This window comes from Amphibalanus amphitrite, unplaced genomic scaffold (assembly GCF_019059575.1).
Source record: "Amphibalanus amphitrite isolate SeventyFive unplaced genomic scaffold, NRLGWU_Aamphi_draft 001393F_arrow, whole genome shotgun sequence".
Lineage (NCBI taxonomy): Eukaryota > Metazoa > Arthropoda > Thecostraca > Balanomorpha > Balanidae > Amphibalanus > Amphibalanus amphitrite.
In genome coordinates, this window is record NW_024882886.1 from 144768 (window position 1) to 168847 (window position 24080).

Here is a 24080-nt window from a genome sequence, read left to right on the forward strand (position 1 = left end):
TAAGTTTTGTAAGTTCTGTAGGTTTTGTAAGTTTTGTCGCTTTTGTAATGCAACCAAAGATAGCAAACTAATGAGTGAATGCTGATTATAATATACCTCCTCCTTACAATGTGCGTCTAGTTGCACCTTTTAATGGTAACTAAAAAGACAAGAAGTTAGAACAGTCAAGATATTTTTCATACCAACTCAAGACAGCACCGATAGGACATCCGACTATCTCACAGCATCGTTAATTTCCGAGCTATGTACGTCAGCGCCGGCGGTGGATCGGGCGATCGCCCAGCGACCTTCGGAGCGGCCGGTCGCCGGGAGGGGCTGTAGACCGAGTGCTCCACACTGGGCACCATGCGGCTCTCAGGTCATCGACCGAGGCGGCTCGTCGGGCCGCCGACGGGGCCTGTCCGGGCCGCCGGCTTCCCACCACCACACTCCGACTCCCAGACAATTAATGCGGAATGATTCCTGATAAAGGCTCGGGCTTATATCGGTCTATATGTGAGTGCAATGAACTTGACAACAGAACTTGCTGGGACTTGCATGTTATTAGCGATTGATGTATATTTTCATCGATGTCCTCAGTTCCTCCTCTATCTATCAACTTTGACCAATGCGTCTTGTATTCCGTTCACAGGATTCCGGACAGACCTATGAGCCGCTTCAGGAGGATCCGATCCTTTCACTGTGGCTCAGAGACAGTCTCCAGTCGTCGGGCGCTGGACTGCTCCACCCCAAGACCACCCGTAGCCGCTCCTCCAGTCGCCGCCGTCGCCACCGCCGCGGAGCGAGCGCCGTGTCAAAGACCAGTTCTGGCAGGACGCATGCGCAGTGCGCCGCCGGGCCGGGGGCGGCGGCCGGCTCTGGCCCCGGCCCACCAGCCAGTCCCCTGTCGACGCCGAGAGCGAGCGGACGCGCCGTGCTGTGCAGGTCAGAGATTTGAGCATGAGCCCACCCTAGTGACTGGACGACAAGATGCCGAAAATATTCTTACTTCGCGAGAAGTTGAGCAGCAACTTCGACGCGCTGCTTGGCCACCCGAAGGGCCAGCACGAGGAGGGTCTGTCGCGTCGGTACGGAGACGATGAGTCGGACGGAGAGGATGAACTTGAGGAGGTGTTCACGAGGCCGCAGCGGCTGCCGCGGCCGCGCCGGGACAGCCTCAGAGAGGAGCCGGCAAAGACAGCCGAGCAGAAGACAGAGTCCGTCTCTGCAGACACAGCACCAGGTGAGTTCTATACCGGGGCGAGTGGGGAGCGGGGTGCTGGGATGTGGGGAGACTGCCAGAGATGGTGGGGCGGAGAGTCAGTTGCGAGTGTCAGCGCTCATAATCCAGGAGGGTGCGCCGGTCACAACAATAGTGAACCGGACCGGTATCGGAAGGCGAGTGCGCTGTTGGTGACATGAGATTGATTGCTACCTACACAGACAGCATTGCCATCTTGTTTGCATCTCTACGTCGACCCGCATGTTCGTTAGAAATGTCATCAATGACAAGCGGTAAAGATTAGGATACTTTTCTCGTATAGTGACTGTCATGCCATTGAAAGTGAACAAGCGGACTACAGACTACCATTGTATGACCCCGGGTTGAATGGAAAAGGATTGGTGCACAGTGCACACTTCACTAACTATGACAGAGTTGCCACCACACCTGGCCTGTGTGCAGCGCTCCACTGCTCGGCTGGGGCGCGGCGCGGAATGCAGACTGCCACAATGGAGACGTGAACAGAGCGACATTTCCTTCTGACACAGAATGTGTCACTCATACCGTACCCGTTCCAAGGAATCATCTGGCTGCAAAATATGTGAGGCGGACATAGAATGAACAGCCGTTGAGTCATGATTATAGCTGTTGCCGGGCCATGCAATCTCATTCATTAGTGAATTTGAATAGGCACACCAGGCACACGTCTGTCTGCTTTCCTAAACTTGAACATGTTAGAAATAGCCATAGAACATTGCGCTTAATCGCAAGTTTTGCGGTCTTCGGAAAGTCATCATCGGACCCTGTCTGCCTCCTGCGACTTGTGAGCCCTCTCTCTGTGCGAGTCATCAGAGTGGTTACACGACAACGTGACTACAGTTGTTATTACGCCCAATTTCCCACAAACTCCATCTCCACGGAAGGCTAACTTCGTCCCTTACCCACTCAACCCGCCCGTCGCAGGCGGGACGGTCACGTCCGATCTCCACCCGGGACAAACAGCCGCTGCCCGGCCACCGACCTCAGTGTCAGCCACCGTGTCGGTGTCGTGTCGTGGCGCCGGGGTTTCGTGACAGAGGGTGGCTCTGCGCCCGGCAGCGGGGTGATAGGGCACGCGACCTGGGCTGGACACTGGTTAGCGGCGCTTCCGGCGGCACGGGGACGGTGACCGCTCGGGAGGGGAAGGGAAGGGAAGGAGGGACGGACGGGGAGCGGTGGCCGTGGCGTCAGGGCCAGCCCGCGACCACTTTCATCGCCGGCCAGTTGCCCGGTAAGCCGGCAGTCACGAGCGGGGCGCACCTGGTCACGCACCGGCACCGAGACGCCAAACAAGGCGGCTACAGCTCGCCCGGCCCCCGCGCCCGACTCCGGCTCCGCCTATCCGGCGCTGTTAGCCTGTCCGTGACCCCAGGACACGGAGCACCATGACTTGATAAAGTCGAGGCGGAAGGCTGCTAACAGTTCCACCGGTACCGCTGCGGTGACTTCCACTCTCACCCGTCGGGCGGTCAAACGACCGCACTGGCTCCGGGCGTAACACGTGGAGACTGCAGTACACTTGAGGGCGCACAGAAAAGTAACACCAGCCGGGCGGAGACTGCAACAGCCAACGTGGCAAGTAGAAACAAAACACCACGACAATTTCGGTATGCCTTCTGCGCTCAAGAAATAAGTAATACCTACATAAATGAACACCACAATGATAGTCAGGCTTATAATGGAAGGAGAGGACGGGCATAGCGTATTACTATGTAGACGGATGCTGTCGCAACCCATAGAGATGCCTCATAACGTCACCTCGGCTGGAGACTGCAGTGGCCAAGGAAACGCACAGAAGCCTAACACCAGGACGGAGCGCTCACAGAGGGAGCTCAATACCGAACAGAAAGATATCTTCCGAGTGACCTAACTTCGGGACGACACCCTGGATGGGCTGTGACACTACGTCTGTTACATTTTGGAGTCGGAATTCATCCAGCATGACTCGTGCTCTTCCTGAAAGGCACGTCTGCGTGCGTTGGCAAATCAATCGGCCCCGCTGTGAAGGCGCCTGAGGGCGGAGCGTGGAATTCTCCCCCAGAGGGGAGGGTGTCTCACGCAGTGGAGTGGTGGCAACCACAAAGGAATACCGCCGGTGCCGACCTCGCAGCGTCGGTTGTTTACGGCGCCTGAGGGCAGGCGGAAGGGCTTTGACTTTCGGTCCGAGCGCTGAGGCGTGTGGAGCGCCTCTGTGGCGAAAACTCCCTGAGCAGTCGTCATGCCCAGCTAATGGTCAGCTCAGCGTGGGTGGGAGGTGACCTTTGCTCCCGGAGAAAGACCGAGCTCGTGTGTTTGGAGCCTGCATGTCGAGCCCTCTCGGACCGTGAGGTGTGCATGTCTCGACACCCATGTGCAGCTCGCTCGACATGAGGTAATCCGGCATTGGCCTTGACGTGGGATTAAGCGGTAATCAATTCTCCAAATCAGAAAAATCACGCTGTATTAAGCCGGAGACAACAAGGCGCTTTCACAAGCACTTCACCACAAAAGTCCAGGTGCAGAGTATGGTTGGTTTCATAACTTCATCTCCCACAGAAGCCCATGCTGCAAAACTCGTCTCCCATTACCCCGTGACCCAGCGCCATCATTAAAGAAAAAACATTACTGCGAGGCTGCAGCAATGCATACACATGATGCCATCGATCCAGTGAGACAGAGCATACAGATGGGAGCGGGACCTGTCTATGTGTAATAAAGAGTGGTATCGCTGAGAGCGGGATTTCCAGTCGGGGCAGAGTGGGAAGAGAGGCAGAGGAGTGGAGGAGAGGTAGAAGTGCCGGGTGTGGCCGGTTGTCCCTGGGCCGTGCTGCTGGATACCTCTCAGCGGACGTCATGCTGATGGATTGATCAGTTATGCGGCCAGTGACGGTATCCCAAGAGGTCTGCTGCCACACCTTCCTCGTTTGACTGGGTGGGGTCGGGACGAGAGAAGTGCACTGTCACGTTCGTCTTTAACGAAAGTTAAGTAACTTATATAACAAATTTGAGGAAAGTGCGCAGTTGCATTGTTGGGCTGCAAACTCGTACGCTAGCAGAGACGATCAGACGCTTTTTATCGAATTGCAGGGGTTGTTGGGGACACTCGTTTGCCTGAGAACAACTGCACGTTGCCTGGCAGCCACAGACCACCACCACCGGTGTCAGATGGCGGCCGAGATTGCAGACCCCGGCGCCCGGTATTTCCCGGCGTTCTCTGCAGCGCTGTGTGTCACTGGTGCCACTGCAGTACACTCCAGCTGCGCCGGTCGTGTCGATCGCCCAGCTATCGTGTCCGACGAGCGTTCTTTTTCTGGGTTCGAGTGGAGGCGGTAGGCCATGGGAGTGCCGCATGACGTTATCCAAATGCCGGGAAATATCTACAGACACCGGCTACTGGTCATACTTTGACGGATTATCTGTCAATGACTTTTACTTTTACCGCAGTTCGGGGTCAACGCTTTCCCTGTCGGCGATAGTTCACCAAAGAACGGCATGCCGATCGCCGTATCACTCAAGGTTGTCTATTTTACCACTCTTTTCAATAACCTAAAACGCAAACACCGCATTAGACCGGCTAAAACTGACGAGTGTCTGACAGCACACACGTGATAACGCTGGGTAGCATGACACCTTCCTCAGCTGGCACCGCGCCACTCCGTGAGTTCCCAGGACGGCGGGCATAGTTCCACGATCCCGGCTACATGACGCGGTGAAGAAGCGCCGGTCCCCACTGGGATACCAGACAGCAAAAACTGCGAACAAAAACGGCGTCACGTCCTTTCACCTTGAACCGGGTAACGGTTATAGTCCTGTCCCCTATCCCGACCCGGCAACGACGCCGGGCGCGGCCGCATGTTACCGCTGGGATAATCCGTGCAATGACGCACATGGCCATCCGGTGATGGCCGACGAGCTATGATTTGGTTTGGTTTTGGTTGGAATGGGGGGCCGAGGAGGACCGGGTGGGAGTTTCAGCAGTGCTGCTAGGATAGTGCGCATAGTGAGGGAGGTGGGAGACTTGGTGACAGCAGTTGTGCACAGGTCGCTAACACCGGGAATCCAGACTGATACGGACAGAATACAAAGCGTAGAAACAAAACCTTCGGGTGGTTTTAATTAGCGTCATTCAACATGTGCGTTGACATGTGACATACATTAACCTTGTGATGACTGATGGTATTTGAATGAACGCATATCTATTCATTACAGTTAACGTTAAATGACAGCGGTAATTACGCGACAGCGAGTTTCCGTGTGGTGGCGGAGACATTTGCAACATCCGCAAACCGGACATTTGCGGCATATGACGTCCATGTCCGATCATCCCGCGGGGCGGAACACATGGAGTTCTCAGCGGACTATACCGTGTAACCCGACACTGACAACCAGCTTCCTAATTGGACACGATCTGTGACGTCAACGAGCGCTGGTGACGCTGCGTTCAGCGTACCGTGAGCATGGCGATGTCAGATAGCGCCGATGGCTGCTTACACCTAGAGAAAGACGGAAAAACCGGCACTATATGTTGCCGGCGTCGTGAGTATCAACACCATCATGACAGCCAAGCTGTGATTTTTGTGTGATTCTGTGCACGCATGCGGCATGAGCGATAACACTGATTTCAGGGTGAGGGTTTTGATGATCGTACCCAATGACTTTGTACGTTTTAAGCTGCCCTTTTGTTGCTAAAGGGACCGTTGGAAGTCTGCATGGAATTCGAAGGAGGGACTAAACCTCTCTCAGAGTTGCACCGGTGCCTGCATTTCGATATCAGAGTCTCGTGTATACCATACGCTCTACCCGTTGCCCTACTGGTCTTTAGGATCGTCTTCCGAAAACTCGCAGCGTCATGGTCCACCGGTAAATATGGCATCGACCTGCACCCGCGGCGCTGCTGGGTTTTCCAGAACGGTGCAACAGCTCGTCTACAGAACGCTAGGATCCACCCGGTAGGAGCGATGGACAAATTACACTGAGAAGACAAACTGCGTATCATAGCGCCAAATTGCATACGCGTCGGAATAAAAAGCGAAACCATCTGTCACGCCGTAATTATTATTGAGAAATTTTTAATTAAAAAACAAAACTTCCGTCCTCAGCCTAGGATATTAAATATTGTCTATTTGGCTGGTAGATTTACACTTCTAGACGGCCTTCGCTACAGCCGTCTTGTAGATGCTGTTATCTCACCCACCCTATCATTCCTCTAGCGTAGTCCTCGCTCGTCACTCCTCACCCGGAGGGGTCAGCCTGTCTGTCCCTCCTCCCCTTGTTTACCCGTGCTTGGCGGGGGTCGACCCGGACCCACCCGCCCGCGCAGCACACAGATCGTCCCCGTCAGCGCTGAGGAATGCAGGGCGCTCCGTCCTGCTGCCTTGACCAGCGATCGCCGTCATTATAGGAGAGGCATGCACGCTGCCTGTCGGGCCAATTTCTCACCGATCCGTCAGTGCGTTCAGATGTGTCGGTGATAGCGGCTCGGTGGCGGAGTTTTCCCCGCTGTCGAACCGCTTGATCTGAGGTTGTTAGGAATCGTCAGGTCGCGGGTGCTGACGGGTACGCTCTCATGGCGAAATACTCACTGCAAAGGTGCACATTTTTAATAACACACTATCGCCAGAAAGATGCAGTTTAGTCAGATATTTACGAGACGGGCACCCTTTAAGATATAGGTTAAATCGACTTGCAAGGTCATAAAGTGACATTCCCGATGGAATAGCATATGACGAAACATTAAAACTTTTGGGGTCACCGTTTCGTTTTATGAACAATGATCGATGGACATAGCTTTGCGTTTTTGCGCTGACCACAAAAGAATCATATTCGCAAGCTATTTTTGTGGCTGTGTGGGATTACTCCTCTAACGACAGCCGTAAAGGATCGTGATTGATTGAGTTAGGCTTATCGTTAGCCTGTGTGAAAATATCGCTGGCGGATATAAAATATGCACGGCATTAATCCTTTGTTTCGCATATCAGCGGCCCCTGCCATGTAGTAAAGGTCTGTGTATTTCTTTTTTAATCCAGAACAGTATCTGTTTCAGCAGTCGTGCACTCTGAGGTTCGATAAGCCAAGCTCACAGAACACCCCTGTCACGCACAGTGCACGGTTTATCAACCTGCCATCAGGATGTGACCAGAAGCCTCTCCAACGTATACCCAGAATGCCGACGGCTTGCGGCGAGAACACTGAATAACCGATCCTTAGAAGTCAGATCATTGTTCTACATCGTGCCTATATCCGTGGTCACGAGAGGCATGCGTGACGCACTAGTCACGACGGTCTTGGTGCGGCGCCTGACACAATTCTCCGGCGCCGGGCGGGGCCGAGTGACGCATCTTCCCCGTATGGAGCCCCTCGGACCGGGCGGATCCGTCTCACCCAGTGCCGGCCGTATGACGCAGATCGCTCTGACCCGCCGAGAACAGTCACTGCTGCTGCTGCTGTTGTTTTTATGACGTCATCAGTACGGTCTGCAGGCCGGGCCGTGACGTCACTAACCGCACCGCAGTGCACCGGTCAGCCGAGGGCGCCGTTGCGCAACTGGAGCCGTTCTTGCGGGGCGCGGCGAGGGCGCACGACCGGACACGCCACCAAAGTCACTCCCCTGCGCAGCCCGCCTCCCGCTGCAGCTACCGCCTCCGGCAAAAGGCGAGCAGAACGCGTGGAGATTGCGGGGCGGCGGCGGCGGCACGGCCGATGCCGGGTTCTACGCACCGCGCCGCCGGTCGGCCAAGGTGACCCCGCGGCCCGGTCCAGCGGCCGCCGGCCGGCGACGGCACCCAGCGAGACGCGGGGGCGGTGACGGCGCTGTCACTGTGGCCACTTAGGAAACAGAGGGTGGGTGGGAACGCCGTCACTGCTGAGCGACAAGCGTGTACCTTCTCCACTCGGGCGCTGCTCCTAGCCTTCCTAGTTCATCAGATCGATGAGCGACGGGGTTCCCTTTCTCAATGTCCTTCGGTGCATGATCGGAATGCTGCACACGTCATGCACTAACGGACATGCTCAACGTCATCGTACCCATTCGTCCCATTCCTTGCAACATTCCGAGCCTCAGATAGCTCCGGGTCAAACCGTGTAGACATTCCGATGGGTCGCTGCCTGGTGTCACGGTAAAGAACGCCGTACTTCCCCACCCAGCCGTGCATCCTGTTCTCAGCGGCTCAGCCTTCACCAGGCACCGATTCACCCTCGATTCCACACTACTGCCGACACCCTTCGCCGTTCCTCGACCCCAGTCTGCGGTCGAAAAGTCCAATAGGAAGATCAGCGGAAAACGGAGCGGTCTAAAATTATACCTCCTGTTCTACGGCGTACTCGGGTAAGCCAACGCGCGCACCGAGAGACCCTCGAGGCTCTTTGTTTTGGCGAGGCGGCGAGCCGGTGAGAGCTGCCGTTTCCTGGAAGTGAAAGTCTGTTGGCTGTTGATGTTTACCTTGAGGTGGACGGGGCGTCCGGTATCGAACAACAGCCCAGTGTTCCTTGATGACGTGCGCCAGCCGACGCCCCGAACGGCCACGGCGACGTAGCACGACACCACTGTGTCTGTGTCACATGCTTTGCTGGAGTTATTGGTGCACTTTGATTTGACACTTGTCTGTCATTTCTCTCACAACAGCATACATTGGTGCGGTTCACACCCATCCACCTGCACGCGTTCACAAATATCAGGGCAGCGAGTCAGGGCAGTCAGGCGATACCCAGTGATTTCCGCATATGACAGTCTGGAGACAACCACCTTCTCCCTCACACCTTCGCCCGGCCCCGCTGCGTGCGGCTCGCAAGGCCGACCGGAGTGGCGGCAGGCGTGCTCTGGTCGTCCGTTGTTCCGGGTGACCAGGGACGGCCGCCCTGTCGGCAGAAGCCGCCGCCACATCACCCTCGGGACACAATCAGCAACGTCAAAAGGCCGACAGATACGCGTACAGATAGCCGGCTTATCAAGGAAGTGGAGTCATAAAAGAGATAATTGGAGCGTCAGTGATAGCGAGCGCTGCACGGCTTGCAGTCCATCAGATGGGTGGCAATGAGTGAGTATTTGCAGCCTGTCAAAAGCGGTAGTCCGGCTATAGCCCGGCGCGACAGGAGGGCCGGGGGGGGGGGTGACCTTTGGCCTGACAGCGTTGTCAGACACCCAGTTGTCAGGTCCGGTATTACAGAGGCTCATGGTCCGCTGGGGCCACTCACTCGTACAGCAATGAATCACAGGCAGCACAATGGGGATAGACATAGAGCCACTCGGGGGTCGGTGTGAACGGTGGGTCAGAACAGCGGAATGAGACCGGCGATACAGAGAAAAACATGGCAGTGACAAACAAGAAGACTGTATTGCATATTGCTAAGTGCTTACCAATTGCGCGGGTACTTATTGAATAGCGCTGATATTATGATACGTTCTTTTAGTTCGTGCTCATCCTCGCTGCGTTTCCACCCGATCTGACCGACGCCGTCTCTCCGCAGACTCGGACGCCAGCGGCCCCGGTCCGCAGTTCGGCTGGCCGCTGAAGGGCTGGCCTCGGCCGGCGGCGGGCACCTCCGCCCAGGAGCAGCAGCGCCGCCGTCAGGCCGCCGACAATGTGGATGCCGTCAGCCGGCGCCTGCAGGAGGCGCGCGTCGCCGACGACACCGACGAACCGGAGCTGGTGCGCGCCGCCGACGAGCGCGAGCTCTCCGAGGAGCCCGAGGAGGCGTGCCGAGCCGCCGCCGAGCCGGCGAGCGACGAGCCGCCGGCGTCCGCGGAGCCGCCGGCCGGCAGCGCCATCGACCTCTCGGTGGGCGCCAACCCGCTCAGCTGCTTCCCGTCGCTGGCGGCGCCGCGCCGCGGCCGCCTCTCGGTCATCGCACACACGCCGACGCTGCCCAAGAAGCGGCCGTTCTACCGACGCGACCTGCTCAGCGCGCGCGTCCACATCGACTCGCCACCGCCGCAGAAGCGGCCCATGAATCTGCGCGTGCCGCGCAATGGCTGCGCGCCCATGCAGACGCCGCTCGGCTCCGGTAGTAACCCGCTGTCTCCCACCCCGGGCTCACCATACCGGGGCGGGGGCGGCGGCGGCGGCGGGGGAGGTGGGCCCGGAGACCAGGGCTCCCCCAACGACAACCACATGAACAACCGAAACGGAAACAACAACAGCGGAAACCACAATCACAACAACGGAAACAACGACAACAATGGCGGCAACAACGGCAACAACAACAATAATAACAACAACAACGGAGGAGGAAACAACGGAAGTCTGTTCGGTGGGCCCGGCGCGGGAGGTCTGATCGGTCTGCTCGGCTGCAAGACCGAACAGCCGGACGATTCATACGAGACCGGCCGCCATTCTCCCAAACAGTATCAGACCCTACAATCAGCCGACATGGACACGTATCTGGGTAGCTACGTGGACTTACAAGTAGAAGGCTGCAAGCCGCCTCCTCAGCCCCCTCCAGCTCAGTCTTGGAGCGTGCACTCCACCAGCGGGCCTCTGCCTCGCCACGCGCCGCTGCCCTTCAACCTCAGCAGCACCGATCCGTTCGGACTCGGCGACTCGTACGAGCTGGATGTCGAGCTGTTCGCCGACACCAAGCCGGTGATCGGCGGCGGAGCTGGCGGCACTGCCGGCCTCCTGGCCGACTCCCCGGACCTGTTCGGTCTGGAGCACCTCCTCCAGCCGGGCTCGGGGGCGGCCGGCGCGCCCCAGGCCGAGCTCTCTCACCAGACGGTGGTGGACGCGCTCGGTGACGCCGCCACCCTGCCAGCTCTCTCCGAGCCGGTGGTGTCCTCGTGTCTGGCCGATGCCGTGTACGACGGCCGGTTCCTGGTGACAGGCCCGGCCGTGCCGGCGCTGCCGACGCCCGTGCCGTCGGCTCAGCTGGCCGTCCAGCCGCCACAGCTTCCCGAGTCGTCGACGGCGGCGTCTCCGGGCTCTCCGTGCGCGCCGGGCGGCCGGTGCTCGCCCACCTCTCCCGGCTCGTCCACCGGAGACGGCAACATCGGCGAGGGTATGCCAGCGCTGGACATCCGGATCAGCATACTGCAGCAGCGGGTGAGTACCATAGACACAGACACAGACATAGACACAAGTACGGACACATATATAGACGTACCCATGACACAGCGTACAATACAGATGCAGTGAACATACATAGAGACAGATGCACAGACAGGGTGAACATAGAGACAGTCACTGACAGCCGGTGCATAGTAGACAGCGCACGAGAGTGCTCTGCCTCCCAACCGAACCAGTGCACGATTCGCACCTATCACCCATTGCTCTGCCTAGTGGAGGATACACTTCCCAGTGCGTAGTGATCTCTCAAACGCACACATGGGTTTTTCATTAGACAGGTAGATACCAAATTCTACGTTGGGCGCTCTCACCATGTCAGAGATAGCGTTTCAAGGCTGGCGTCACCGGGGCGAGCCAACGACTGATAGCCCTCCTGTCAACCGTGTCGTCTCAATCTGGATTAGCCCGATCCGGCCTGGACACAATGAGAAATCGGGGGATTTACGAGATATTCAGAGCTGCAAACGTGACTTTGTCATCACGATTCTGGCCGATAGCAGGCAGCCCGGCGGATTTGGTGGAAATCTGAGACTAGCGCGAAATAATCTCGGGCTGGGTTACGTCAGGGTAACCTTGGACAACTAGCCAGAAGAGAGTTGTCACATGCAAAGTGGCGACGGGTCCGCATGTTTTCGTAGCGAGCACACGTTGGCGCAGGCCTTATAAGGAGCTATATAGCGAGCCAGCGCAGTAGTTATATTTAACCGGGCCGGGCTGATTGCTAATGTCACCAAATCAAAATCACTAGTCAAAAGCGATTATTAATTAATGTTTTACGTCCGTCAAGAAGTGAGCTATTTTTACGACATAAATGCATTCACTCGTAACCTAACTTGAACGTACGCCGCACGGCTACCCCAATCTGTTTTTTTTTCCAGCGTGTACACTCACATTGACAGGTATAGCCTTTCTCTGAGAAACAAAGGTCTGTTAACACAAAAAAGCAAACGTCTCTTTGTCGGCTGCGTTGGAAGTAGGAACTAAAGGCACCGTCGCCTCGCGATACTGCTGTAAAGATTGTGTTTCTGAGCGCATTTCCTGACGGTCTTTTCTTTGTCTTCCTTCAGATGGGCCTGCCCGACTCGCACAGTTTCGAGTTCGTCAACGGCGGGCATGGCATCAAGAATCCCCTAATCAACGAGCGAGACCTCGAGGTCGAGAAGCTGCCACCTATCAGTGAGTATACAACCCAAACTTACACACCGTCCGCTGGGCGGCGCTGCGATCGCCGGGTGAATGAACGCGAGAGACCCAGAGTGGCTAGGTCGTCGGCGCCGCTTCCTGGAGGTAATAGCCGCGACGGACCGCGCAGGCTTCCGGCGCCGGTTGCGGCCGACCGTGACGGACAGTGGCGCACGGCACCGAAATAGGCGCTCACTGGGAGCGGCGAGCTTGGTTTTCCGAGACGTAAGAAGTGCTGAGTGAACGATGAGAGGAGTGGCGCAATTAGTTGCTGATCTCATGATCTCACTGGAAAAAGAGTTGGCTAGGGCTGGTAAAATTTTCAGGGTTGCTTTATCATTATCGGCTTATCACGAGCGAGGACTGTCGTGCGTTAACGAGCATGCAGCATGAGATGAGCCAGGAAACGATTAAATCAGACTCTCACATGATTAAAAAATAAGATAAAAGATGTTGAGAAGGCTGACGCACTAGCAAGTTTATAACCAACGATTGTTTCAATCGTTGGTTATATGCAGATTAACCGCGATATCTGCAGATCGGACAAAAGTCGACGGCGATACTACGTGATAAGGAAAATTAACCGGCACGATCGTGCATGGCTCCATTGTCTTATTGTTCTTTTCCGAGTAGGGCCACCTAGCTAGTTAGTGACCACCGCATATCGGTGTATTTCTCTCTGCGAAGACAGCCATCCCGAGCGGTACCTCACACTGTCCTCTCCACCTTTGCAGTTGTGGAGGATGACCCGAAAACCTACATGTGCCGGCTCTGCTCCAAGAAGTTCACCCTGCAGCGCCTGCTGAACCGGCACATGAAGTGCCACTCGGACGTCAAACGCTACCTCTGCACCTTCTGCGGCAAGGGCTTCAACGACACCTTCGACCTGAAGCGACACACGCGTACTCACACCGGTACGTGACAGAACGGGCACGGGGCGGCGCGGCTCAATCGCTATTCAGGCTTCAGTCCATGGTTCATGAACAGGCTGCGGTTAGAAAGATGAACATATCTGATAGGAAAAGACCCGTATGTAATTATAGCTTCGGACCCTGAAAGCAAATTTCAACTAGTGCCATGGCATGGGCTATGTGTGTGCTTTGTACCCGACCCGTGTCTCAGCGCATGACCTGACCGCTCCTGCTCCTCTTCCAACAGGTGTGCGGCCGTACCGGTGCGTCATGTGCGAGAAGTCGTTCACCCAGCGGTGCTCCCTCGAGTCGCACTGCCTCAAAGTGCACGGCGTCCAGCACAACTACAACTACAAGGAGAGACGCAACAAGGTCTACGTCTGCGAGGAGTGCGGCAACACCACCATCGAGCCCGAGGCGCACTACTTCCACCTCAAGGACAACCATCCCAACAGCCCGGCGCTGCTCAAGTTCTACGACAAGCGCCACTTCAAGTTCCACAGCAACTTCGCCTCGATGCTACTGCAGGCGCGGACGTAGTTCCGGTCGTCGCCACCAGGGGCGCTGTGCACGCCCCGTGCCTGCTGCTACTGAGGAGCCGACAGACGGAAAGATCCACAGACAGACGGACTGACAGACAGACTGAAAGACTGGCAGCCGTTCTCCCAGCGGGAAGACGGCGCCGACTACCGCGGGCTCGACGGGCTGGCAATATCTGCACATACAATTGGCTGTTTTATATCTATTTAGGTGTCAGGTGTGGCCGCGCAGGCGGTATGTTAGGCACCTGGACAGAGGCATTGTTTGTGTTTGTATCTGTTTGTAAGCGGCATTCAGTGTATTTTTTCGTGCGCGTGCGTTGGTGGTTTGTGCGTCTGGGCGCGAGTGTGCTCCCTGGAGGGGCGACGGCGGCAGTGGCTCGCTGGACGAAACCAAACGCCTCTCGGGTTGTGCGCGGCGGCCGGAGCGAGACACGGTCGCGGAGACACCGACCACCGCTGGACTGGGCATTTCTCGGCGGCTGGAGGGACGCAGCGCGAGCGAGCGGTGCCGGCCGTACTGCGTAACCGCTGTATGTAGCTAGCTGTAGTGAGTGAGCGGAGTGCCGCTGCGAGCGGCAGAGTGAGCGGTTTGCTCGCCCGGCCGGCCGGCAGAGTACCGCCTCGGTGGCCGGCCGCGACGGCGGCGTTCACGGGTTGCCATGACAACTGGCGCACCGCGGTGTCGCCGCGACCGCCACCACGCCCAGCTCTCTAGACAGGCACTATCGGTGGCTGGTTAGGGGGCCGCCGGACGCGGGAGTCGCCCCGGCGGCCCAGCAGTCTCACAATGAAGGGCGTGGCGGCCTCTCGGCGGCACCGGCCCGCCGCGCCGGCCGGCACACCGATGCGACCTGCCCGCCGACCAGGGCGACACCTGGAGAAGACCGCCAGAGACCGGAGCGACATCTGGACAAGGCGGACGGGATATGACGGGCATACTGTCGGCGTGAGAAGCGAGTCAGTGTTAACCAGCCAAATCTGGGCATTCGAGTGTTGCTGGTCATTTGTGCAGTGTGTCTGAGTGTGGTGCGCGTTGTTGGCAGTTATTTTACTGAGCCTGCCTCCTGGGCGTTACTGGGTTGTACTTGGCTCCGCTGTTGTACCTACACTCGTCCTCATGACTAAGCGCTGGAGGCGCAGGTCCTCCAGTACAAAGGCAGGTGTGTGCGCCGCCCCTTCCCCCGCCTCGCGGTATTGTGCCGCGACTGGCCACTGTTGTTCTACGCATGTTCAGCAAATACATTTATTAGCGTTACTGAAACGATGCGTTTGCTGTATTTTGTTAATATGTTCATAACTGAAGAGCGCTGAAGATCTCGGCTCTCTTGAGAATGGTTGATAAGGGGTGGGTGGTTTAATTAAACTGTTTTGGAAGAACGTTATGGTCTCCAGGACTAGTTTTACATGTGATCAGCGACCCATGACAAGAAGAGAGTGAGAGATATTCGGTTTTCTTTGCGACACCGGATTTTGGGGTCAGGACGGATAGGTTGTGCACAAAACATCTTCAATAGAACGTCGAACGTCATGAAATTCCATGAAATTAAAATCTGGTACTAACGTGATGGAATATCCAGTGGCAAATAAATAAAGAGCAATGCAGGCAACAAAGAACCACTTTCAAAAGTCGTGAACTACGCAGCTTGTTCCCTTCATAGCATCTTACAAGCCACGACAAATGACGCAAACACAAAGCTGCTGCGGTTGTTACGGAAAAAATTAAAGTCTCTGATCACAGTACCTACCGAGATTTGGTCACTAATCCCTTTCGAAGGTAGCCGATCACGATGACGCCTCAGCGGACGGTCACTCACCCGTCGAATTAGTCATAGTGTGAAGTGGGGAAGGAGGGCTAACAGCCGAAACGGGTTAAACGGGAGGTGATAAGGATGGGATACGTTTGGGATTGAAAGTGATAGTTGCATGACGTCATATCGAAGTCAGCGAAAAGTAGCGTACCATATACATACATAGGTAAACGGAGCATTTTGTTTGTTACATAGGTAACAAATTATCATTATCATATTACATAGGTAACGTCATATCGAAGTCAGCGAAAAGTAGCGTACCATATACATACATAGGTAAACGGAGCAGAATTTGTTACATAGGTAACAAATTATGGTGAGGTACGCGATGTGCTCACGTTAGCTATCGGCGTTTCCAATTTTCAATAAAGGGATGAGACTGAGAGGGCAATGGAGAGAGCCTTAGAGCAGCATTCTCAGTCCTCACTGTCCCTTTATCGTAGCTCCATCTGCGCAGCTTTAGCTAAACTTGCTATTCATCATTACGTACACCGAGATTTGGCCTCAGAGGCTCAGCGTGTGATGAGAGATGCCCACATGATGTTGACCAAGTGTCGCTCTAACAGCCCCCTGTTGTTCGACAAGGCGCAGGGTGTGTTTGGTGAGAGTGAGCATGTGAAGGTGCTCGGTGTGATCTGGAACCCGACTGATGACCTGTTCGCATTCCAGGGCGTGTCACTGCCTGACGACATTGTTCCCACAAAACGTGTCGTTCTCAGCTTTGTCGCACGCATGTTCGATCCCCTTGGATTCATCAGCCCGTTTGTGATGACTCTGAAATCTCTTTTCCAAGAGCTGTGGCAGCTGGGGTTGCACTGGGATGACCCGCTGCCGGAGTCCTGTCGTGAGACGTTCGCCAGATGGCTGAGTGGACTGGCGATGCTGAAGGAGCTGCGTGTGCCGCGCCGCTACTCGCCGAGCGCGTGGAGGGACGGCCACGGCGCTGAGCTTCTGGCATTCAGCGATGCATCGCCCAAAGGGTATGGAGCTACCGTTTACATCCGTGTCCCTTTGGAGGATGGGTCATTTCATGTGTCGCTGGTGATGGCAAAGAGCCGTGTGGCGCCTGTTAAGAAGCTTAGTCTTCCTAGGCTAGAGCTTCTTGGCTGCCTGATCGCGGCCCGCCTGGTCGTGTTCGTGAGGAGTGCGCTCCGTCTCTCGCACAGTACTCCGTGCCTCTGTTGGACTGATTCAATGGTAGCACTGGGTTGGATCAGGGCCGATCCACGTAAGTGGAAGGAGTTTGTGGCCAACAGAGTGACTGAAATTCAGAGTCTGACGGATCCTGAATGGTGGCAGCACTGTCCGGGGGAGTGTAACCCGGCTGACCTCACCACACGCGGGGTGTCTGCTGAGGAGCTTGTGAGGTCAGAGCTGTGGCTCAGTGGGCCATCTTGGCTGTCACACTCTCACACATCTGACGTGAACCAGTCTGTCATGGTGCAGCACGATTTGTCCGGCGTCTCTGTGAGTTCTCCCGGAGGTGACGTGTGCCCCCGTGCAGGTGACGTGTGCCCCCGTGGAGGTGACGTGTGTTCCCTTGGTGGTGATGTGTACCGAGCTGGTGGTGATGTGAGCACGCCTGTGTGCTCACCAGGCGGTACCGTGCGCACGCCTGTGTGCTCGCCTGGCTGTGCTGTGTGCACGCCTGTGTGCTCGCCTGGCGGTGCTGTGTGCTCGTCCGGCGGTGCGGCGTGCTCGCCTGGCGGGGCTGTGCGCACTCCCGGCGCAGCCGTGTGCTCGCCTGGCGGTGCTGTGTGCTCGCCTGGCGGTGCTGTGTGCTCGTCCGGCGGTGCGGCGTGCTCGCCTGGCGGGGCTGTGTGCTCACCCGGCGCTGCCGTGTGCTCGCCCGGTGCTACCTTGTGCACACCGGACGGAGCTGTGTGTTCGTTTGACGAGAAGGTGTCTGATCCTATTACTGAGGAGATGGTTGAAGTAGAGTCCTTCTGTTTGGTGACTTCACAATTTGAGGAAGTATTTCCTGTTGAACGCTGGGGTAAGATGTCCAAGGCTGTCCGTGTGGCGGGCTGGGTCCGTCGATTTATACGGAACTGTCGTGCCCCAGCTGACAGGTGCAGTCTTCCTGATCTGACGACTCTCGAGCTAGCTGACGCGAGGCTCGATCTGCTGCGACAGGAGCAGCGGAAGGCGTTTTCTGGAGAATGGAGCGCGTTGGAGAAGCGCCAGTCGCTGCCGAAGGGCTCGCGCCTGATCGGTCTCGACCCGTTTATCGCTGACGATAGACTTCTCAGAGTGAGGGGTCGGCTGGAGTTCTCTGACTTGATGTACGAGGAGAAGCACCCGATTCTGCTGCCAAAATGTCACTTGGCTGTGCTTTTGGCAAGAGAGCAGCATGTTCTTCTGAAACATGCGGGTGTCTCAACGATGATGACTTCGCTCAGAGGAGCGTATTGGATCTTGGGCTTGCGCTGCATCGCCAAGGGTGTGAAGCGCGGCTGTGTCAGCTGCCTTCGTCACGATTCTCGACCGTTCAACGAGGAGGCGGCGCCTCTGCCGGGCTGCAGAGTGACTCAGTCCCCTCCATTCACAGTGACTGGTGTTGATTTTGGTGGTCCCCTGTTCAGCGTCGATTTTCCACGGAAGAAGTTTTACGTGTGCCTGTTCACGTGTGCTGTCACGCGTGCCGTTCACCTTGAAATGACTGACGCCCTGTCGTTACCGGCATTCATGCTAGCACTCAGGCGTTTTTCAGCCAGGCGCGGTCTACCAAGGATCATGTACTCTGACAACGCACCTACTTTCAGGGGAGCTGATAAGCAGCTGCAGCGTGTCTACAGTCATCTGGCGCCTGAGTGGCGCTTCATTGTACCGCATTCGCCGTGGTGGGGCGGATGGTGGGAACGGCTCATCCGTTCCGTGAAAGTGGGCCTGCGCAAGTCGCTTGGGTCACGCTGTCTGTCACGGGATGAGCTGGAGACTGTGTTGTTAGAAGTTGAGTGTTGTGTTAACTCCCGTCCATTGACGTTTGTTGGTGATGGACTGGACTCGAGCCCCCCGATCACCCCGGCGCACTTTCTGACGGGCAGAGGGACCGGGTTCTCCTCGCGGGTGGTGGAGGACCCTGCCTGTGTGAATGCGAAGGCGCTGACTGAGAGAGCTCGTGTGTGTGAGAAGCGTCTGGCTAGATTTTGGTCTGTCTGGTACAAGGAGTATGTCAGGACCCTGCCGCCTTCTGTCAGAAGGTTCAGGCCTCAAGGTAAGCTGTCCGAGGGCTCCATGGTCATGCTGCAGGAGGATAACGTGCCGCGCATGAGGTGGGTGCATGGCGTCGTCACGAGACTGATCACCGGCCGAGACGGAAAGGTGAGGTCGGCAGAAGTCCGGACTCCGTCTGGTCTAAAAACCCGTCCCATCCAGAGGCTTTTTGACCTCGACCCGCTGTCCTCTGAGCCGTGAACCGCTCACATTCGTCGGCGGTGTTAGACCGCAGTGTTCGTCAGCAGTGTTAGTTTGTTTTTCTCTCGTCTGCGATTACAGGCAAGGTAGTGTTGGGCGCCGACTGTAGATGTCGCTCTGAGCAGTGAGGCGGCGTGCAGAGGACGCGCTGAGTTGACAGTTGCGTGTGGTGGCTCGCAGAGTGCAGGGTGCAAGTGGCCCTGGTGATGTGACAAGTTTGATGTCGTTTGCGTCGAGGTTGGCGTTTGTTTGTTTGAAGAGTGGTGAATCGATTTACGTTTGCGTTTGTAGACTGATGCGTTTGACTCAGATTCTCTGTCTGAATCTGTCTGAATTGAATTAAGTGATGCAGTCTTGTTCGCTGTGAACTATGGATCTGTCGTTGTAAGATCGGTTCCGTACCTGTGTGAAACGCGCCCTCTGAAGTTCGCATTTCAGGGGGGAGGATGTTACGGAATTTAGTGAACGCTTCTCTTGGCAGCGATTCAACGACTATTTTTTAGCAGTGGTTTAGTGTTTCGACGGTCGTCGACGTGGCCTGAGAAATGTGATGTGGTGCGCAGGAATCGTCTGATTCAATATATACGCATTGAAATGGCTTGAGAGTTGAGCCACGTGTCTCCAGGTCTGTGTCGGAGATTTTTCGGATTTATTTGAGAGTTGAGAGTTGAGTCAAGTTGAATTGTCAACACATACATAGGTAAACGGAGCATTTTGTTTGTTACATAGGTAACAAATTATCATTATCATATTACATAGGTAACGTCATATCGAAGTCAGCGAAAAGTAGCGTACCATATACATACATAGGTAAACGGAGCAGAATTTGTTACATAGGTAACAAATTATGGTGAGGTACGCGATGTGCTCACGTTAGCTATCGGCGTTTCCAATTTTCAATAAAGGGATGAGACTGAGAGGGCAATGGAGAGAGCCTTAGAGCAGCATTCTCAGTCCTCACTGTCCCTTTATCGTAGCTCCATCTGTGCAGCTTTAGCTAAACTTGCTATTCATCATCACGTACACCGAGATTTGGCCTCGCCTTACATCAGTCTCTGACTCACCCGCTCCCCGCCAAAAATGTCCAGCACGACTGGCCTCCACACTGAGTCTGTTAGCTGACCGATATCATCATCAGTGACCCTCCAACCACCAGCACTCTCGTCACCTAACGTCATCTCTGAGCGACGACCCTCCTTTACCGGCACCGGTCGCGACTCGGTAAGATGACTCACTCGTAATCCCTGCATGGTGTGAGCGCTGAGAGCCAACAGCTAGTCGGTCAGGTGGTGATGTCATAGATGACGTCACAGAACGGAGTTCGGACGGTGGATAGAGGTCGGTAATCCATGCAAACAGGGCGGGAGAGAGGACGGACCGGATCCACACGGGACTCTCCCATAAGCAGAGAACACCGAGGAGCATAATTAACCCGCGCACCGACGGGGGGGGGGCGGATATCCGCCCCCCCCCTGAGGTTTTTCGCGAATAGCGGGAAAACCGCGGCGCGTAGCGCCGCGAAATTTGGTATGACTATAACCTCATCAATTTTACACATGGTGTGCAAGTTTGAACCTCCTACCTTTTAAGGTCAGGTCACCAGGTCACTTTGAATGACCCAACCTCAAGTCACTTTTTTGCAACTTTGTCACCGTGCCAGAGCTATAGTAAATGTCGGAGGCCTTTGAAAGTCGCAGGATATTATTAGGTCATTAGTAGCTACAATTTGTATATCTCGGAATTTTGATATCGGTGACCTAAGGTCAGGTCAATTTCGCGACCTCCCCATTATAAGTCAATGGGGGAAAAATCAACTCCCTGTTTTTACCACTAAAACGGGTAGGAATGGCCCCATATACCATACATAACTTCATATACGATCAACCTTCACTACCTTGAGGTCTGTTTTGCTGTTGGGCAGCTGTGAGGTCATGTGACGTCATCAAAGGTCACCAAAGGTTTTTGGCCAATAACTCCGTACAGGAACAAGATACAGACGCGTGGGTGGTCTCATTGTGTTCAGCTCGTCAAGACGCATCGAATGATATGCATGATGACCTCGAGGTCACGTGACCTGAGGTCAACCTTTGACCTTGACCTTTCGAGGTCAACATATATATCATTCGATGCGGATTGACGAGAGGATCACGATGATGCCCTTAGTTTGTTCCTATCTTGACTAATTCGAAAGTTATTCGAGAAAAACTCTCTCCATATCTAGCGCCGCCATTTTGACTTTTTCGACCCCTGTGACGTCATCTTTGACCTGACCTGAAAATGACCTTAGTAAAAATTGTAGAACTTGGCCGTGCGTATCCGATGCCGTTTACCGCTTGTCGCTATCTTGCTTCGTTCTCGAGATCTCAGGGGGGGGGGCGGTCATCCGCCCCCCCGTCGGTGCGAAGTTGGCGCAGACCCCCGTCGGTGCGCGGGTTAAGATCGCATCTCAGTGCACAGGACCTAGATGAAAAGCGGCGGGGCATGGAAGGCGGCGAGATCACAGGACCTGAAGCTGAGATTTGATAGCACTGCGATGGAGGATAGGCGGCTTGGTTTCTGAGCGTCTCTACACTCACCGAAAGTTAGTTAGGCGGTACTAAGAATCAGATTAGAGTCTCATCAAGAGCGGTCTCAAAAACATTCGCAAGAGCAACAAATGTAAACATGTTCCATGAATTGAGGGTGTCCTCTCATCAACTAAAATCCGGCCCACTCATCTCATGATAAAAAGAAAAAACAAGAATCAGAATCAAGCGCCAGCCTCAACAGCCAGCTCTGGTTCAAAAGGAGCGGCCGATCTGATGAGAGCGATCCGACTCAGGAGCGTCATGGCACAAACAGGTCCGAGATATTCGTCTCTCCCGTGTGCTGCTAAGTAGGACAGGGCCATGGTTGGATGATGTCGCTTCGCAGATTGCTAGCCGGAAACATCATAGGACAAGCCAGAAGATGGTGGAAAGGATCCGGCTCAAAGAAGGTGGACGTTCTGGTATCTCCCCTAAGCAAAAGCGAAACAAATCCGGAGTGGAGTTCTAGGAATAAGATGCAAGGGCACTCTGTGCTGATAAGAAAACATATGAAAGCCGTCTTGCAGTGAGTGACGCTCCCAGCGGACGTCAAGTCGTCATCTGCCTGATAAGTCCTGACACACAGAGACACTCTATTTACAGGACACGATCGGCACGACACCGATCCCTTTCGGAACTATGCCATGATTCGATGACCTGACCGATAGACGGAGGTGGGCAATGACCGCCACATGGCCGGTGAGCAATGGGTCAGTGACTGGCGCCGACCCCAGGACTCACGCATCCAAAACACGATGGGCTGCAAACCTGTCAGATAGTACGGATCGATGGTCAATCCATGTCAGATTCACGACGAGTCGTTCCCAGCTTTGCATGATCGTGATGATTTCGGCTTCTCAACATAAAGCTAGTCGTCTCTGTCGCATCAAATTCGAAAAGTCGAATCATGAAAGACAGTAGCCTAGCCGCATTCCATCAGACATTTCCAGACACAAGATTTATGAGGCAGACATGTATTGTCTCGGAAACGAGAGACACGTATAAAAGCTACACATACATGCATCGTATTGGGCAGTAGAACAGTGGCAAGACAATATCACTGTCTAGCGTCTATTCAAATCCGTTCCAACCAGCATAAGCGTGCATGCACTCCAACCGCTCTCAAGTTTGCTATAATGCTTACTTTGTCAACAGACAGGACAAGCAACGCAGATACCTGATTAACGATTATGCAACAGTTAACACGAATGACTTCAAAGGCAGTACATATGTGATATGACAGACACATAAGCGTTAAGACATGGGAACACAAGAAATTCTCCAAAGGCAGTATTTACAGTTGACATGGACATATAAACGTTGAGACATGGCAACTAGCGACTGCGGATACACAACTGGAGCGTTAGGTTCAATGGAGTACGCGTTATGACAGGAACACTGTACGGCAGTAAGCGGGCTGAGAAATGCAGCATGAAGGCACAACATGATGAAAAGTAAACAACATACGCATATGACATGGAGGTGAGAACCAGGACCGTGTGGCAGAATCCCAGAACTTTTCACACAATTTATCTTAATTTAAGTCACACAACAAACAAAAGACTGCAATTAATTACTGATTGCAAGGGAGGAGGACGACTATACTGCAAAAGAAGTCGTCAGAGATCGGGTAAGGAGATACAAGTATATCCTTACCCACTTTTCGTGAAAAATTCTGCGACCATGCCATTCACAAATAAGTTCAACGCCTGGGTGATGTCAAATGTCTACAAAATAGAAAACGACAATGGTACGTTGAACGTAAAAAAACTACAAGCGATAGCTGCCGTATAAGCGTAGAAACACATCACATGGAGCTGCACTGGTTTTGATGCCCATATTGAAAAGCGTCATTAACATTCAATATTCCTAATAGCCTCTTGATATTGACAACGAGATTCAAAAGAGATACGCAGTGATAGATACTCGGTTAACCTCAGCCAATCTCTCATCTACAAAGCATTAACAATCTCTTCTCAAGGACGAGTCACGATACTGTTCTAACGATGCTACAAAGTCTCATCATGGCATCAAAGTTCTGACATATGACGCAAGATGATGCTACGCCAAAGATTGGAAAGAAACTCCGTCAATACGGTAGCGACTGACAAAATCATGCGAATGGCGTGGTGGTATATCGACAGCCGCTTACAAACTGCATCAAATGGCACACAGTGGAGATCTTACACTGGTAAGAAGAGCTATGGGTCTACACATATGACTACGCAGCGCGAAACGAACCAGCTTAGACTTAATACCATCCCGCGGACGCATTGTATACTGCTTCTACGCTATCCTCGTGAGCTTGATAACACCGATAGCTTGTGGCACACACGTGTCAAACCCGGGCAAAGGGCAACAGCATCTCCTGCAGTA

The 24080-nt window shown here is 54.7% G+C and overlaps 1 protein-coding gene across 1 annotated transcript; it reads left to right on the plus strand.

Moving 5' to 3' along the window:
- The first annotated feature begins 864 nt into the window (after nt 1-864).
- On the plus strand, nt 865-15173 carry LOC122372729. Its single transcript, XM_043350263.1, has 5 exons — nt 865-1222; nt 9683-11253; nt 12345-12453; nt 13194-13373; nt 13618-15173. The coding sequence occupies exons 1-5, from the start codon at nt 970-972 to the stop codon at nt 13908-13910; spliced, it is 2406 nt and encodes an 801-aa protein (XP_043206198.1). The 5' UTR covers nt 865-969; the 3' UTR covers nt 13911-15173.
- The last annotated feature ends 8907 nt before the right edge of the window (nt 15174-24080 follow it).